Source organism: Procambarus clarkii, chromosome 11 (assembly GCF_040958095.1).
Source record: "Procambarus clarkii isolate CNS0578487 chromosome 11, FALCON_Pclarkii_2.0, whole genome shotgun sequence".
In the NCBI taxonomy this organism is placed as follows: Eukaryota; Metazoa; Arthropoda; class Malacostraca; order Decapoda; family Cambaridae; genus Procambarus; species Procambarus clarkii.
The window spans coordinates 38,208,655-38,222,892 of NC_091160.1; the positions used below are offsets into that span (position 1 = coordinate 38,208,655).

At 36.3% G+C, this 14,238-nt stretch overlaps 1 protein-coding gene across 2 annotated transcripts; it reads left to right on the top strand.

Moving 5' to 3' along the window:
- The first annotated feature begins 988 nt into the window (after window positions 1-988).
- Window positions 989-13,883, top strand: LOC138363446 (nuclear cap-binding protein subunit 2-like). 2 transcript variants are annotated; one of them, XM_069322635.1, is made up of 4 exons: window positions 989-1,145; window positions 7,817-8,010; window positions 10,418-10,544; window positions 13,070-13,883. In XM_069322635.1, exons 1-4 carry the CDS (start codon window positions 1,098-1,100, stop codon window positions 13,157-13,159), a joined length of 459 nt encoding a protein of 152 aa, XP_069178736.1. In that variant the 5' UTR covers window positions 989-1,097; the 3' UTR covers window positions 13,160-13,883. The 2 variants fall into 2 exon arrangements, with proteins under 2 accessions (XP_069178736.1, XP_069178735.1); XM_069322634.1 differs by having other exon boundaries at window positions 1,010-1,205.
- Window positions 13,884-14,238: the final 355 nt, after the last annotated feature.

A 14,238-nucleotide genomic window follows, 5' to 3' on the forward strand; every position in this document is an offset into this window, starting at 1 on the left:
GTTTGCGTTTTATACACTAAAGAGGAGAGGGCCAAGTATGCTGCCCTGTGGAACACCGATGTTTATAGGTAGTGTCGGAGAAATGGAATTATTCACAGAAACATACCGGAGCCTGTCAGTAAGGTAGGACTGAAGGTATTGAAAATTGAATTGAAATAAGTTTATTGAGGTAAAATACACACAAAGGGAAGAGGTAGCTCAAGCTATTCTCACCCCATTCAGTACTTTTTTGTACCATTCAGTACCATTCAGTACATTGAAATTTACAGTTAAGGATATAATGCTAGCGGAAGGTATTGCAGGGAGTGACCTCTGACTCCTTAATGATGTAATTTAAGAAGAAGGTTTTGGTGATTGACAGTGTCAAAAGCCTTACGTAGGTCCACAAATATCCCAACAGGGAACTCATTTTTATCAAGAGCTGCATGTATCAAGTTAATCATACTAATAAGTGCATCGTTAGTGCTTTTTTTGGGTCTGAAGCCATATTGACAAGAGCTTAGTATATTGTGTATGGCTAGGTAAGAGTAAAGCTGCTTGTAGATTAGTTTTTCAAATATTTTTGACAAGTTTGGCAGAATTAATATAGATCTGAAGTTGTTGACATCAGTGAGATCACCATCAGTGAGATCACTTTAATCTGTTAGATTAAGGACCTGCCCGAAACGCTGCGCGTAATAGTGGCTTTACAAGATTGTAAATACTATGCTATGTATTCTCACAAAACCAATGTAACAACTAGAAGTCTGCTGATTTTATTGGATGATCCATAGATGTGTGGCTCCTCTTGCATGATAGTATGATAATAGATGGAATTACTGGTGTCAATTTCACTTTGCCTCAGATCTACAAGATCTTGTTGAAGTTCTCGGTGTACTGCTGCTCTCAGAGTCTGTTAATTTTATTGGAAAATCCACAAATGTATGGCTCTTCTTGCAGAGGCTCTCCAGACGACCAGAGAGAACGTGTGATGATGGCTGGGGTATAAGCGCCCGGCGACTTCCCTCAGTTACAGCCACAACAACATCGTCGACACGCGCGGGCGAGCGCCCTGCGGGGTCTGAGTGTTTATTTTATTTTGTATAGTCCAGAGCAGGATGACGGCAAGCGTGGACCTCAGCTCGTACAGGGACCAGCACTTTAAGGCAAGAGGAATGCTGGGGCTTGAGAATAGCATATTGACTACATTAGTGGAACACTCACAGGTCGTTTGTTCATTGGTGTGCGTGTTTGAAATCTTAAGAACAACGATATATGGTGCTACATAGCCTTCCCCGGTTTGGTGCCTTCTTTTGATACTTACTTACTAGAACAGCGATATTTCCTTTTCAATTTTTGTTATATCAAATTTATTTCACAAAGACTACTTTATCTGGCATATAATTACACTTGTGGAACCCATAGGCCTGGCACCTTGATTACTGTGACACTACCAGGATGAAGCGGTCCGTCTAATTACCGCAAGCTACCACAAGCTACACAAGCTTCACAAGCTTCACAGAGCTTCCTGGCAATACGTTAGTAATGAATAAATATGATATATTTACTCATTATAATGTTGGTGCTGAATGTACAACACGAAAAAAACATAATTTTAATCAGAAAAAGTATCTTTTTATAAAGAAATTCGATGAAAATAAAGAGCTGGTGACGCCAAATAAAGTCGACGATCCAAGCGTCGGCTAAGTTAGGTAAGGTTAGGTTTGGTTTGGTTAAGTCAGGTTAGGTCAGCCTAACCTAACATATCATATTTATTCATTACTAACGTATTGCCAGGAAGCTTTGTGTAGCTTGCGGTAATTAGACGGACTCGGATGAAGCAAGTGGCAACAGCTGAACTTGCCAAACATGTTGTCTTGGTGTGTGACAGTGATGCTGTAGTGTCAGATCTCTATGGCTTTGTTATTTGTAATTTGGTATTAAAAGCAAATTATGAAATTATAGCAGGCAAATTTATAAAATAAATCATTTCTGATGTCTTGCTTCTTGGCTATTAATAATTTTTGTCGGGGGACAGGCAGCCTTTGTATATACTGTATATACATTCAGAGTATATCAAGGTTCTTTCAGGATCGAACTACTGACCTTCCCTAGGATACAACCCCATAACAGTTGCTTAACAACAGGGAACCTAGTTACTGGAAGGTGAACAAATGTATTAGGTGAAAGCAAACTTGCCCAACCATTAATGTCTCACCTGGGATTCCCAATTGTAAGTGGAGAAAAAATAGTAAGATTTCAATAAAAAACAATTGAGATTGTAGACTTCTCCACCTTCATAAATGGTTCCACTCTTCCCTTACAATACAATACGAGTTCTCTGTCTTTTTCCATATGTTCTCTTTAATTTACTCTTGTATACCTGTATTAAGTGTCTCAAGCATGTATATTTATTATTTTTGAACAATCCTCTTTATCTTTTATTAAATTTTAGTCCTAGTCAATATTAGTTACCATAAATGAAATAATAAAAGAAATTGTGACTTGTAGGCTATAATAAAATAGTCAAATACACACACAAAACAATATATGGTACACATAAATGATAGGAAGTAGATTTTTCACCTTCCGTCATCATGGAAATGACTAGGATTACTACACATTACTACATATAGTGGGCTATAAAAGCTAGGTTAAACTATCTTCACTTATATTGGGCTCTTGAATATTTAATTATACACCTATTGGATGCTCCAAAGTAACCACATCATAGTAGCTCTCTCTCCCTTTCCTTGTCATACAATGTATGAGGGGTACTCAGTATAGTTTTACTTAGGCTTGGTGGTTAAATATTGATATCAAAACTATTGTACTATGAAAACACTGGATGTTCATCAGTGCACATTATCATTACAGTATTTTGTCTTTCCACAAGTGTTCAATCATATTATTCAACTATACAATATAGGACTTCCTTCCTTGTAATATTGCACATTTCACTCAGGTCACTTGTTTACAAATAATGTTCTATTTTCTTAACGATCAAATAAAAAGTGTGACGTTCACAAATCATCAGTGAGAACTAGTTGTATAACCCATACGTGATCTATGGCTTTCAGATATTAATAAATACAGTATACAATGACTCATAAATTTGCAGAGTGATTACAGTTTTCCCTGAATTTGACAAATCCTCATCCCTGACATTTGCTTTTAGTACTGGGTCATACCTTCCCCGATGATAACAAGTACTCAAATGTGTTGGCAGAAGATTCCTCATGGCTAATGATGAAGGCACCATGCCTCCTTATGATGCCTGACTAAAGTGGTGGGCCTCTCAAGTCCTCAAATCCAACTCTCTCCTCTCGAAAGAGGTAGAAGCTGGAAAGTTCATTCTATTGGTAATATAGTAGGTACTGAACATTTTCTATTTGTTGTCGTAACCTTTTTTGAAAGTGTAACTATGCAATTTCTGATTTTCCAGCCTTTTGGGACAGAACCACTCTTCTTGTTGTGCTCCCTCCTGATTGGCTGACATTTGTTTCAAATTACTGTACAGTATCTCTGATATCAGCTGGTTAGTCAAAAGTTTATACAGTACAGTACTGGTATTCTCAAACATACTATCTATAACGTACTAACGTTTTTACTCTGCCTCAAACACCTGTACAAGATACAGTACATGAGTTTAGAGATGGCATTAAAACAAATGTTCATGAAATGTGTAAATATTTAATTCAAAGTGATCTGTTACCAGAAATTTTAGTCAAATATCCCATTTGTTAACTGTAGGTAATAAATGTGGGGTACGTGATAGGCAAACCAAATTACGAAGCTTGTGCACCACATATGTAAGCTACTTAGAGACTGTACTTGTGGTCATTCTGGAACCCATTATTGATGTTGAATTTGGTTTTAAATATGCTCAGTAGCTTTTCCAAGGCCACAACTATAACTCTTAATGTTTCCTCCATTTGTGAAGTTGATCTCAACATCCTAAGCAATTCCACACATCTCCCGCTTTAGTGAACTCTTGTTTGTTGAATCGGGTGAGTAAATGCAATATGGAAAGTGCATATTCCAAGTGGAGATTCGTTGAATCAAGGTTCCACTACTTGCATTAGATGAACTACCAATTCGACAAGTTCTAGCACCTTGTCTGACCACCTTCAGCACTCGATGGCCAATGAATCTTTCTCTCCATTTTGGGTTTTCTTGATGTAGACTGCTTAAGAGGTTGTCATTATAGTAACACTTCTTGAAATATCCTCTGTTAATTATAGACACTTTTGAACAAATCCACAAAGGCCATGACGAGGGTTCGAACCTACGTTCGAGAGGATCTTGGTACTTTTGGTGTAGATACTTTTGTTGTTTTTAACATACATTTCTAGTCTCTGGCCAATACAGTTGAAATATGATACACTACTGGAGCCTACAGAATTAACTTTGTCTCCATTTATTCTCATACATTCATGTCAGTTCATTCTATAATTAAATGGTTTATAAATAATCTTTGTATCTCAGGGTATGTGTTGTTTGTTATTCAAGTGTTAGAATGAACTTTCATGAGGTCATTTCAGGTTAGAATTGGATATTCAACTGGTGCCTCCTTAGCACCAGTTTGACCCCCACAGAGTAATTTTATGCATTTTTTGACTTGCAAGTTATAGAATGTGTCGGCTCTGACTGACATGACTTTATTCAACGAGTCCAGAATAAATCTTTCCTCCAGAAGAATGTTTTCTAATCAAATTAGCATTTTATTATCATTCAAACTGCCCATTTTTATTCAGGAAATCTATTTATAATTTTTGCATTTATATTATACTCTCATTAATGCCCTTTTGTTTATCCATATTTAATTTGTATTTAATAGTAAATTGAATAGAAAAGCAATGTCATCTTCAGCACTTTCTCTGAGCACATGTGCATTACAGAATTTCAATCTTGTGTAGATTTTTTGGTGCAACAGTGAAATGTAGAGATGGTCTCCCAACTTTTTATGATAGCACAAGAAGGTGCTGTATCAGACAAAGTTGTACAGTGCACCATTTAACATACTGCATTGTGTTTAAAGTGCTGTCTTTAAATATTATATCCTGTTAGGTTTTAATGATAGGGGAAATGGCAGCAAGTGCCACCAGTAATGAAGCTGGTGGCAAATGCCACATACCAACCAAAGTTTTTCACTGTCCAAAGCATACCCCCACAAAACCTTAGACACAAAGGTTAAATAGCATATTGTCTGCAAGGCTTAATACAAAAATTAAGCTAGACACAGTATCATTGCATAGAACTTTGAGCAGGTCAGCTTTGAGATTCAACTATTATGTGAATGGGTATAAATTTGCCAGAACTGAGTCATTGTTCATTCATGCAATAACTTATAAAATACACTTTCAAATAAACACTAAACTAACATAGTATTTTTCCTACAGTTGGTGTGTATCCTCCATGGACTTTCGCTTGTACAAACGACCATGCTGCACTCATAGCAGCGCCCCTAGCAGAATATCTGGCCCATATCTATATCTGTTATAGTATTGTAATAGGAAATATTGATATTAGTAAATATAAAATTGTAACAGCATTGATTTGGAACATTATATTGACAGAACGAGACAAATCAGTTACAAAAAGTTCCATGGGAGTCAAATTAAGCCTACCTGATGTTAAAGTGTTGAACTGCATATATACATATATACCCCACCTCACTATATTCTGTTTATTTATCTTCAGTTGGTCCAAAAGTTCTTCTATTCCCAAAGCAAAACCTGGGTTCAGGCTTGTCCTGTGTTGTATCCCTTTATTAAATTTTAGAAAACTCTAATATCAAAAATTGAGTTTACAAATTGTCTTCTAATTTTTTGTTTCATCTCCAAATTTTTATTGGTTATATTTGTTATGCCGTAATTTTATATAGATTATTTTGACCTGTTACGCCTACCTACCTGTTGAAGTTTCTGGGGATGAATGTCCCTGTGACAACTCTTATCGGGCCTCCTTGTGCAACCCTCTTCATCATTTCTTCCTTTATTGTTCCATGTTTGCTCAATACTACCAGTCCCAAATATTATATTGGCAATATCAACCCATTTCATTCCTGCACTCCACCATGGTTTCTGTTTATTCTGTGGGGCTTAGAAATTCTCATTATTCTCTTGCATTTCAATGTAAACTGCACCTGAGGAACAGTAATTGTCTACAGTACATTTGGGCCATCACAAAGATTGCATATTAGTTCTTGTTGAAAGGCTTTACTGTAAGGGCAATAAAAAACTCAATACTCTACATTCTATGTATTCTGTACTAGCAGAGTTATAATTATATGATATACTGAATGTTCTTTTTTGAGTTCTCCTGCATTATCTCTTAAGAGGTGGCAAGATCAGAATAAGCAGATAAAATGTGATTGTATGTGATTGAAAGTGATTAACATATTGGAAGAAGTCAAGAAATGTAAATACATTTTATCAGTTCTCATTAATTCGTGAAAGAACTGATTGGATCCCATGGAAAGAATAAAAATGTTACTAATATTATGAAGAAAGTATTGCATGATAGCTAGCTCCTTAAAACCTTTTGCGAGTGAAACGTGGAAAGGACGAGGCCATTTAAATTTTTTATTTATTGAAAGGAATTTAGGAAATGCATGTAATCAAAGTAGATGAGGTGTAATAAGTCAAGTCAAGTATATCAGAATTGTGATGTGACAGAGGTCAGAGGTGATGGGTCTCAGAGTCATGAGACATAGTGGGCTCTACCATGGCCTCAACACCAGAAAAGAATGACATAATTTGTGAGGAAAATGTACGAGTACTATAGAGGGAGCTAGAGCAGTGGGGTTGTTTGTCAACATTAAGGGAACAGTAATTGGAGAGTTATAAATGAGATAGTTGCCGTTACAACATGGGGTATAGAACAAGCTAGGAGATAGCTTTTGCAAGATTGTTTGTAAAGATATTTGTTGTGGAAAACTATTGTTAACGAGAGCACCAGGGAGGGTTAAGACATGGGGATGTGCACACAGATCCAGGTCTAGGTCCACAATAAATAGAAGTTACAATTTTTGGAATTAGCCAGTTCTCTTGAGTGATTATAAATTATAATAGAGCTAAGACTGGATCTTATCATCTGATGGGTCAGTGGGTAACTATAGTGCATGGGAGAGGGAGCCGGTCGGCCAAGCGGACAGCACACTGGACTTGTAATCCTATGGTCCCGGGTTCGATCCCGGGCGCCGGCGAGAAATAATGGGCAGAGTTTCTTTCACCCTATGCCCCTGTTACCTAGCAGTAAAATAGGTACCTGGGTGTTAGTCAGCTGTCACGGGCTGCTTCCTGGGGGTGGAGGCCTGGTCGAGGACCGGGCTGCGGGGACACTAAAAAGCCCCGAAATTATCTCAAGATAACCTCAAGATATGGGGATTTCTTTTCTGACTAGTGTGAAATTATAAGGTGAATAGTTTTCAATATAGAGAACTAGATGGGGGTGCCCAGCAGTGCCCAGATCCCTGTTTCTTTGATTCTCCCTCCATCCCATTCTCCCTCCCATTCTTTCCCCCTCTCCCCTTTTTTCTCCCTCCCTCCCTCTCTCCCTCTGGTTTTCTGTTTCTCTTATAAATATACAACTTTTTGGGGGGTATGAGGATATAATCTGAAACTAAAGGCAACATTAATAGCTTTAAAATTAACAAGATATTTTTCTGGAATATAATGTTAATGATGGGGACCTATTTCTTAGTATAGGCATTCTTCCTATTCCTTACTATGCTGAAAGTTTCTTCATTCACCTTAATGGGTAAAGGTTATATAACCAGTTAATTAAAACGGGTTATCTTGATGGCCTAAGAGAGCATTTTTATCCCTTACAGGGTTCGCGTTCAGATCAGGAGCGTCTGTTACGCAACTCCACCACACTATACGTTGGCAACCTGTCCTTTTACACCACCGAAGAGCAGCTCTATGAATTGTTTGGGCGTGGAGGAGATGTAAAACGCATTGTAATGGGCCTTGACAAATTTAAGAAGACACCATGTGGCTTCTGCTTTGTTGAATATTTCACCAGGTGTGTGACTGTGCTGATAACATTTTTTGTATTACTTATTATAAATTCCCTTTCTTCTATAAGCTTTTTCTTTACAGTTTGATATGTAAAATTAAATTTGTATTCCAAGTATTTTTCCCACACACTAAATATACACTCCTAAACCTTGTAGAGCAGAAATTTATATGCATTTATGCAAAATAACAATTGTTCACCATTGTGGTGGCTTTAGGACAACAAAAATGAGTTAATAACAGTTGTTGTTAAATTGGCGTGTTGCTAGTTAACAAGTGCTGTATATACCTAATACAATCTTTTATGTTGAGGAGAATTTTTACAAGTGGCAATGAAAGCGGAATATGATTAGATACAGTTTGTTGCATAAAATTCTACTAATATTTAATTAATTTAGCTTTATTAAAGTTTGTGATGAGATGGGCTGTATTGTATCTGCTTGACGAGTTCATTATTCATATTAACTCACTGCCCTAAAAAAAGAAAAAAAAAGAAAAAAAATGGGCTTGGTTGTCCAGCTGAATTTAGTCCATATCTTGGTACATATAAGGCATTTGCTAACAAGCCTGGCTAAACAGTATAAAAAACATGAGAAAAATACAGTACAAGTTTTGCTATTTTCAATAGATCTTGCTCACTAGAAACTCTTCTCAGGAGTTTTTTTTTTTTTTTTTTTTGTATGTACTGTACAGTAGTGTGGCTTATAGTATATACTTCCATATTAATATTGTTAAATTTATGAAATTCACAGGTATTTTAAAAAATAAGATAAAAACTGCACTTCTATCCAATTACAGTCCCATTGACACAACACCAGACTCTATTAATAATGGCAAAACTAGGCTACCACCACATTGTGGACACCTTATCTCTGTACAAAAAACCTGCACTCTCATTCCCTGCACTATTCCACCACCCAATTATCATATGGTTGGGCATGCACTTGACAACTGCAAGACTTAGATACCTGAGAGTTCCTGTAATAACCCAGGGTATCTTTCTTCTCACAAGAGGAGTTCCTGGGAGAGATTAAATCCTTTGCTGGTCCTTGTTGGTATAAATCATGTCATTAACGTGAGACTTGCTACAATGTTCTATATTTCATTTATCTGCTGTGATTCACTACAGTGCTGGACATCTCATGCTGAATACAGATAAAACTAAAATCCCTTGAAACTTTGCAAAAGGAAGCTAAGCAAATCATCCTTAGGGGCTCCAAAGTCCATGAGAATAAGTGAAAGAATTTTGTCCATTAACATAGTTTTGTGTGAAGGCATCTAGTAAATGTCAGCAACACATGAAATTTCAAACTAAGCTCTTTAATATGCTACATTCACATGAGGCATATTGAGGGAGAGGGAAACTTGATTATGGATTTTGGTTTTACATGGTAGCTAACTCCATCAAAACATTAAATATGTGCCCAACTCAAACTAATGATCAATTATCCAATTAATCCATAGGATAACTGGGATTTATTAGATTTCATAAATGCACCCAAGAAAGATAATGTATTTGCTAGAGTGCTCAAGTTATGGGTAACAGTGTTTATCAGTGTTGAACTGATTGCTCTGTAGAAGAGGGTGGAAGATGTACTGGGTGCCCATGTAATATGTTCAAAATATCTTGCTCATACAGCAATGAAGTGTGTCAATGACTGTGCTAGTACGACTCAAGCCACACTTGCAGGTCACTGAATGTTTAAAAGACAAAGGCAGTGGAATTATATACTGTAATTCACGGAGTGCACTCCTGGTATTAAATGCACACAGTAGTAACACCCAGAAAATAGCTAGTGATATTCAAATGATTATTTTAACTGCTAAAGAAAATTGATTTGAAATTAAATTTCTTTGGATGCCATCACGCGTTGGCATCTCAAAGCATGATACTGTTGACATGCTTACCAAGACAGCCTGTAGTAGACCAGTATAGATCAGTAGTAGAAATTAATACAGCCATTTCATTAGTAGTGGCAGAAAATACTTAAATGAATATCTGATGCTAATCTTACTTGTCTAAATAATTCTGAATACCACGACGAGACATTTAAATATGGGACTAATAGAGCTAAAACTCATCAATGCGATGTTATGGTGGCTAGAATACACATGGGATACAGACGTATCTGGCAGCTTTCTCAAAACTCAAATGTTAAATAAAGCAGCTTGTTCTCATTATACCTACCTACTCTCATGTTTTGTGCACTCATTATAAACCCCTGTAATCACTGCATCCAGAATACTCATTAAGCTACTGTTTGTAACCTATGATTGCTTGCCCAGAGATATCTCTTTTTGTTTGGCTGTGATAAAAATATATCAACCGGTAGTTGTTAGGGCAGTTAACTGTAATTTACTCTTTTTAACATTTATTACACAAAAAATATAAACTGTAATTTTTCTTTCCATAGAGAGGACGCTGAGATGTGTATGCGTTATATCAATGGAACTCGGTTGGATGATCGTATAGTGCGAACTGACTGGGATGCTGGCTTTATTGAAGGACGACAGTATGGCCGAGGCAAGAGCGGTGGTCAGGTACGTATTTGTTTTATATAGTGGTAATAGATGCTGTGTATGAAATGTAATTCTTGCTCATCATATATTGAAAAGCATATACAGTGGAACTTCGGGTTACGAGCGTCACTGTTTACGAGTTTTTCGGGTTACGAGCCCGATTTGTTTGGAAAATTTGCAAAGGGTTACAAGTTTGTTGATACGCGTACCGGCCGACCTAGCGTGTGGTGGCGCGGCGATTGCGCCTCAGCTTACTAGTGCCTCATGCCCAGTGATTATCCCACCTGAATTCTTCACTAGGCTTTACAGTTTTTTGTCTGATTTTTGGCCACTTGAGCATAAAAGTTGTTATTATATATCTCGCCATGGGTCCCAAGAAAGCCAGTGGTAAGGTTCAACCTAAGAAAATAGTTGAGTAGAGGCAGTAGAGGATGTCCCTTCCTCATTAATAAAATGTGTGAAGTATGGGAAGAACTGCAAAGTTTTATTGAAAAAATTCGCCCAGATAAAGCTGTAGCAGGCCATTGCATTGATCTTTTAAATGACAATGTGATGTCTTACTACAGACAAGTGTTGCAAAGAAGGGAAAAACAATCTTCAATGGATCGTTTCGTTGTGAAAAAATCAAGTAGTGAGCCACAACCAGGACCTAGTGGTATGCAGGCAAAATGTGCCAGAGAGTGCACTCCAGAAAAATCTTTACTGTCTGATGTTATAATGGAAGGGGACTTCCCTTCCAAACAGTAACACCTCTTCTCCTCTCCCCCTCCTCACCATCTTCCATACGCCAACAGGAGTCATCAGCAAGGGTAAGTAATAACTTGAACATACTTTTGTAGTGTAGATTTGAATGAATTAGGCATAAAATTTAGTTTGAAGTGAAGTTTTTGGGTAGTCAGGAATGGATTAATTCATTTCCCCTTTTTTCCTTTGGGGAAATTAGCTTCGGTTTACGAATTTTCGGGTTACGAGCTGTCTCCAGGAACGGATTAAACTTTTAAACCGAGGTACCCCTGTATTTAAATGATTTTGTTTTGTGTACTGAGGAAGCTTATATGCATTAAATTTTGTTAATGGATGAATTTCTTTCATATAATATAGTAATTGACAGTGATATAAAGTAGTACAGTGGAACCTCAGTTTTCAACTGCCTCTGTTTTCAAATTTTTGGTTCTCGAGCTCAGTTTCTTAGAAAAATTTGACTCGGTACTTGATGTTTGCCTCGGTGCTCGAGTTTGTTGATACTTGTATGGGCTTCAGTTTACCAGCGTCAGTAGCCTAGTGACGACCCCGCTTGAATTTTTTGTGAACAATTTCATAGTTTTTGTGTTTTTTTTAGTTTCTGAACGTAAATGTTCTTATTATATATCACGTCATGGATTCCAAGAAAGTCAGTGGTAAAGTTCAACCTAAGAATATAGTTGAAGATGACAATAGAGGAAAAACAAAAGATCATTCATAGTGAGACAATGTGATGTCTCCCTACAGACAAGTCTTAAAACATAGGGGAAAAACAAGTGTCTATAGACAGATTCTTAGTAAGACAAGTAAGCAGTGAGCCACAACCAGGTCCTAGTTGTATGCCTACAAAATGTAAGAGAGAGAGTACCCCAGAAATGTCATCACTGCTGTTATAATGGAAGGGGACTCCCCTTCCAAACACTAACACCTCTCCTCCTCCCCCTCCCCTTCCTCACTGTCTTTCATATGCCAACAAGAGTCCTCAATAAAGGTAAGATATACTTGTACATACTGTAATACAAAATATTAGTAGTAAAATGTATTTTTAAGTTAATATTTTTGGGGGTGTGGAATGGATTAATTCAATTTACATTATGTCTTATGGAAAAATTCCTTCAGTTTTCAAATTTCTGGTTTTCAAACTGTCTCTTTTAAAGGATTAAATTAAAAAACGAAGGTACCACTGTATAAATAATTAACACTTGCACAATAATAAAGGTTTCTAGAAACTGTTTAAAATCTTAGAATGACTGACTTTGAAAATGCTATTAGAAATTTCTGAATAACCAGAACTTTGTTATCAACAAGCTAGATTTGTAATTAGTATGTAATTAGTCTGCAGGATTTTTCCTCAATATAATCACCCTTATTTTGTATGCTTTGGGCATATACTCCCCACAATTTCCATTTGTATGTCTAGCTTTGCCACATTTGGGCCTGTGCATTAATATGTATACAGTATCTCATCCTGTTTAATATGTATACAGTATCTATCAACCTTTTGTTGGGTAACCACAGCAGATATTCCCTAAGAAATGTATGTATACCACTATACATATATATTTAATTTTTAATTTATTTTTATAACTGCTCCATGGAAATTGATTTATTGGTTGAAAATAAATGAGTGCTATGTCATGAATTGAAAGAATTCAGAAAGTAAGATTATGGGCCTTATGCAATCACGATTTAATTGTTAAAATAATTGTCATTATTACTTTGCTCATTATCAAATTTTGTTTTATCATGTGTGGCAAAAAGACCACACATGAGTAAAAATGGTGCGAATGCTGTTTATTTTACAGGTCCGCGATGAGTATCGAACAGATTACGACAGTGGGCGAGGCGGTTATGGAAAAATTGTCCAGCAAAAGATCCTCCCAAAAATACCATAAACTGATACTTTTTATGTTGAATGGAGAAGTGAGGAATATGTATAATGCAGTATATACAGTATACCCCGGAAACTGAGTGACTCAAGTCAAAATGCATAAAGGAAGTATGTATAGTACGCTACTTCTAGAATTGGTTAGGCCCCCATTAACATAAAGATGAACTATGTTGGTAACAATTTGCAATGAACTTGATGTTTCTCCTATGTGAGGCGGTTATGGAAAAATTGTTTTCTCTGTGATCTCTGTGTTTCTTGTAGTAAATGGATTTTTAAATCTCTGTGTTTCTTGTAGTAAATGGATTTTTAAATCTCTGTGTTTTCTTGTAGTAAATGGATTTCTTATTGAAAATAATATACACATTACATTATTTTTAGTTACCTGGACAGTTATGCTGGGTAATAATTTGATGATATACAAAATTTATTTGCATTTTTATATATACACAACTTTGGAAATTGCTCTTTTTAAGTTGGAACATCAGAGATGATGCATGTGACTGGTGATTTCAAGCTAGAAGTGACCTATGTATATTTGGTATAGCCTAATCTTTTTATTTAGATCACTACTGGTATTTTGAGTAAATGGTAATGTTGACAAGAATGTACTGTAAACTTTTATGAAGTTTAAAGTTTTGTATTCTAAACAGAACAAATTGTGTTGTCAGGTATTATTTCATTTTATGAACTAGATTATTCTAGATTATATTATATTTATTATAAAGGAATGTGAAGGTTTGAATCAATCCTTCTAATGTTTTCCAAGTGTAAATTGTTATGTATCTCTCACACCTGCGCTCTTGGGAATACAGATTTAAAATTTTTAGGTGGTCCCCATAATTTTGATGTTTGAGTGGATTCTAGTGGTAAAAGATCTTTGCATGCTCTCCAGGTCAGCAGTTTATCTAGCTTTAAATGGGGCTGTTGGTGTGCAACAATCTTCTACTCTAGAGAACACTAATGTCTTAAAAAGTATCATTACTGGCATGGCATCTCTTGCTTAGAAGGTTCTTTTTATCCAACCTGTCATTTTTCTTGCAGTTTTGACAGCAACTTTATTGTGTTCTTTAAAGGTAAGGTTTT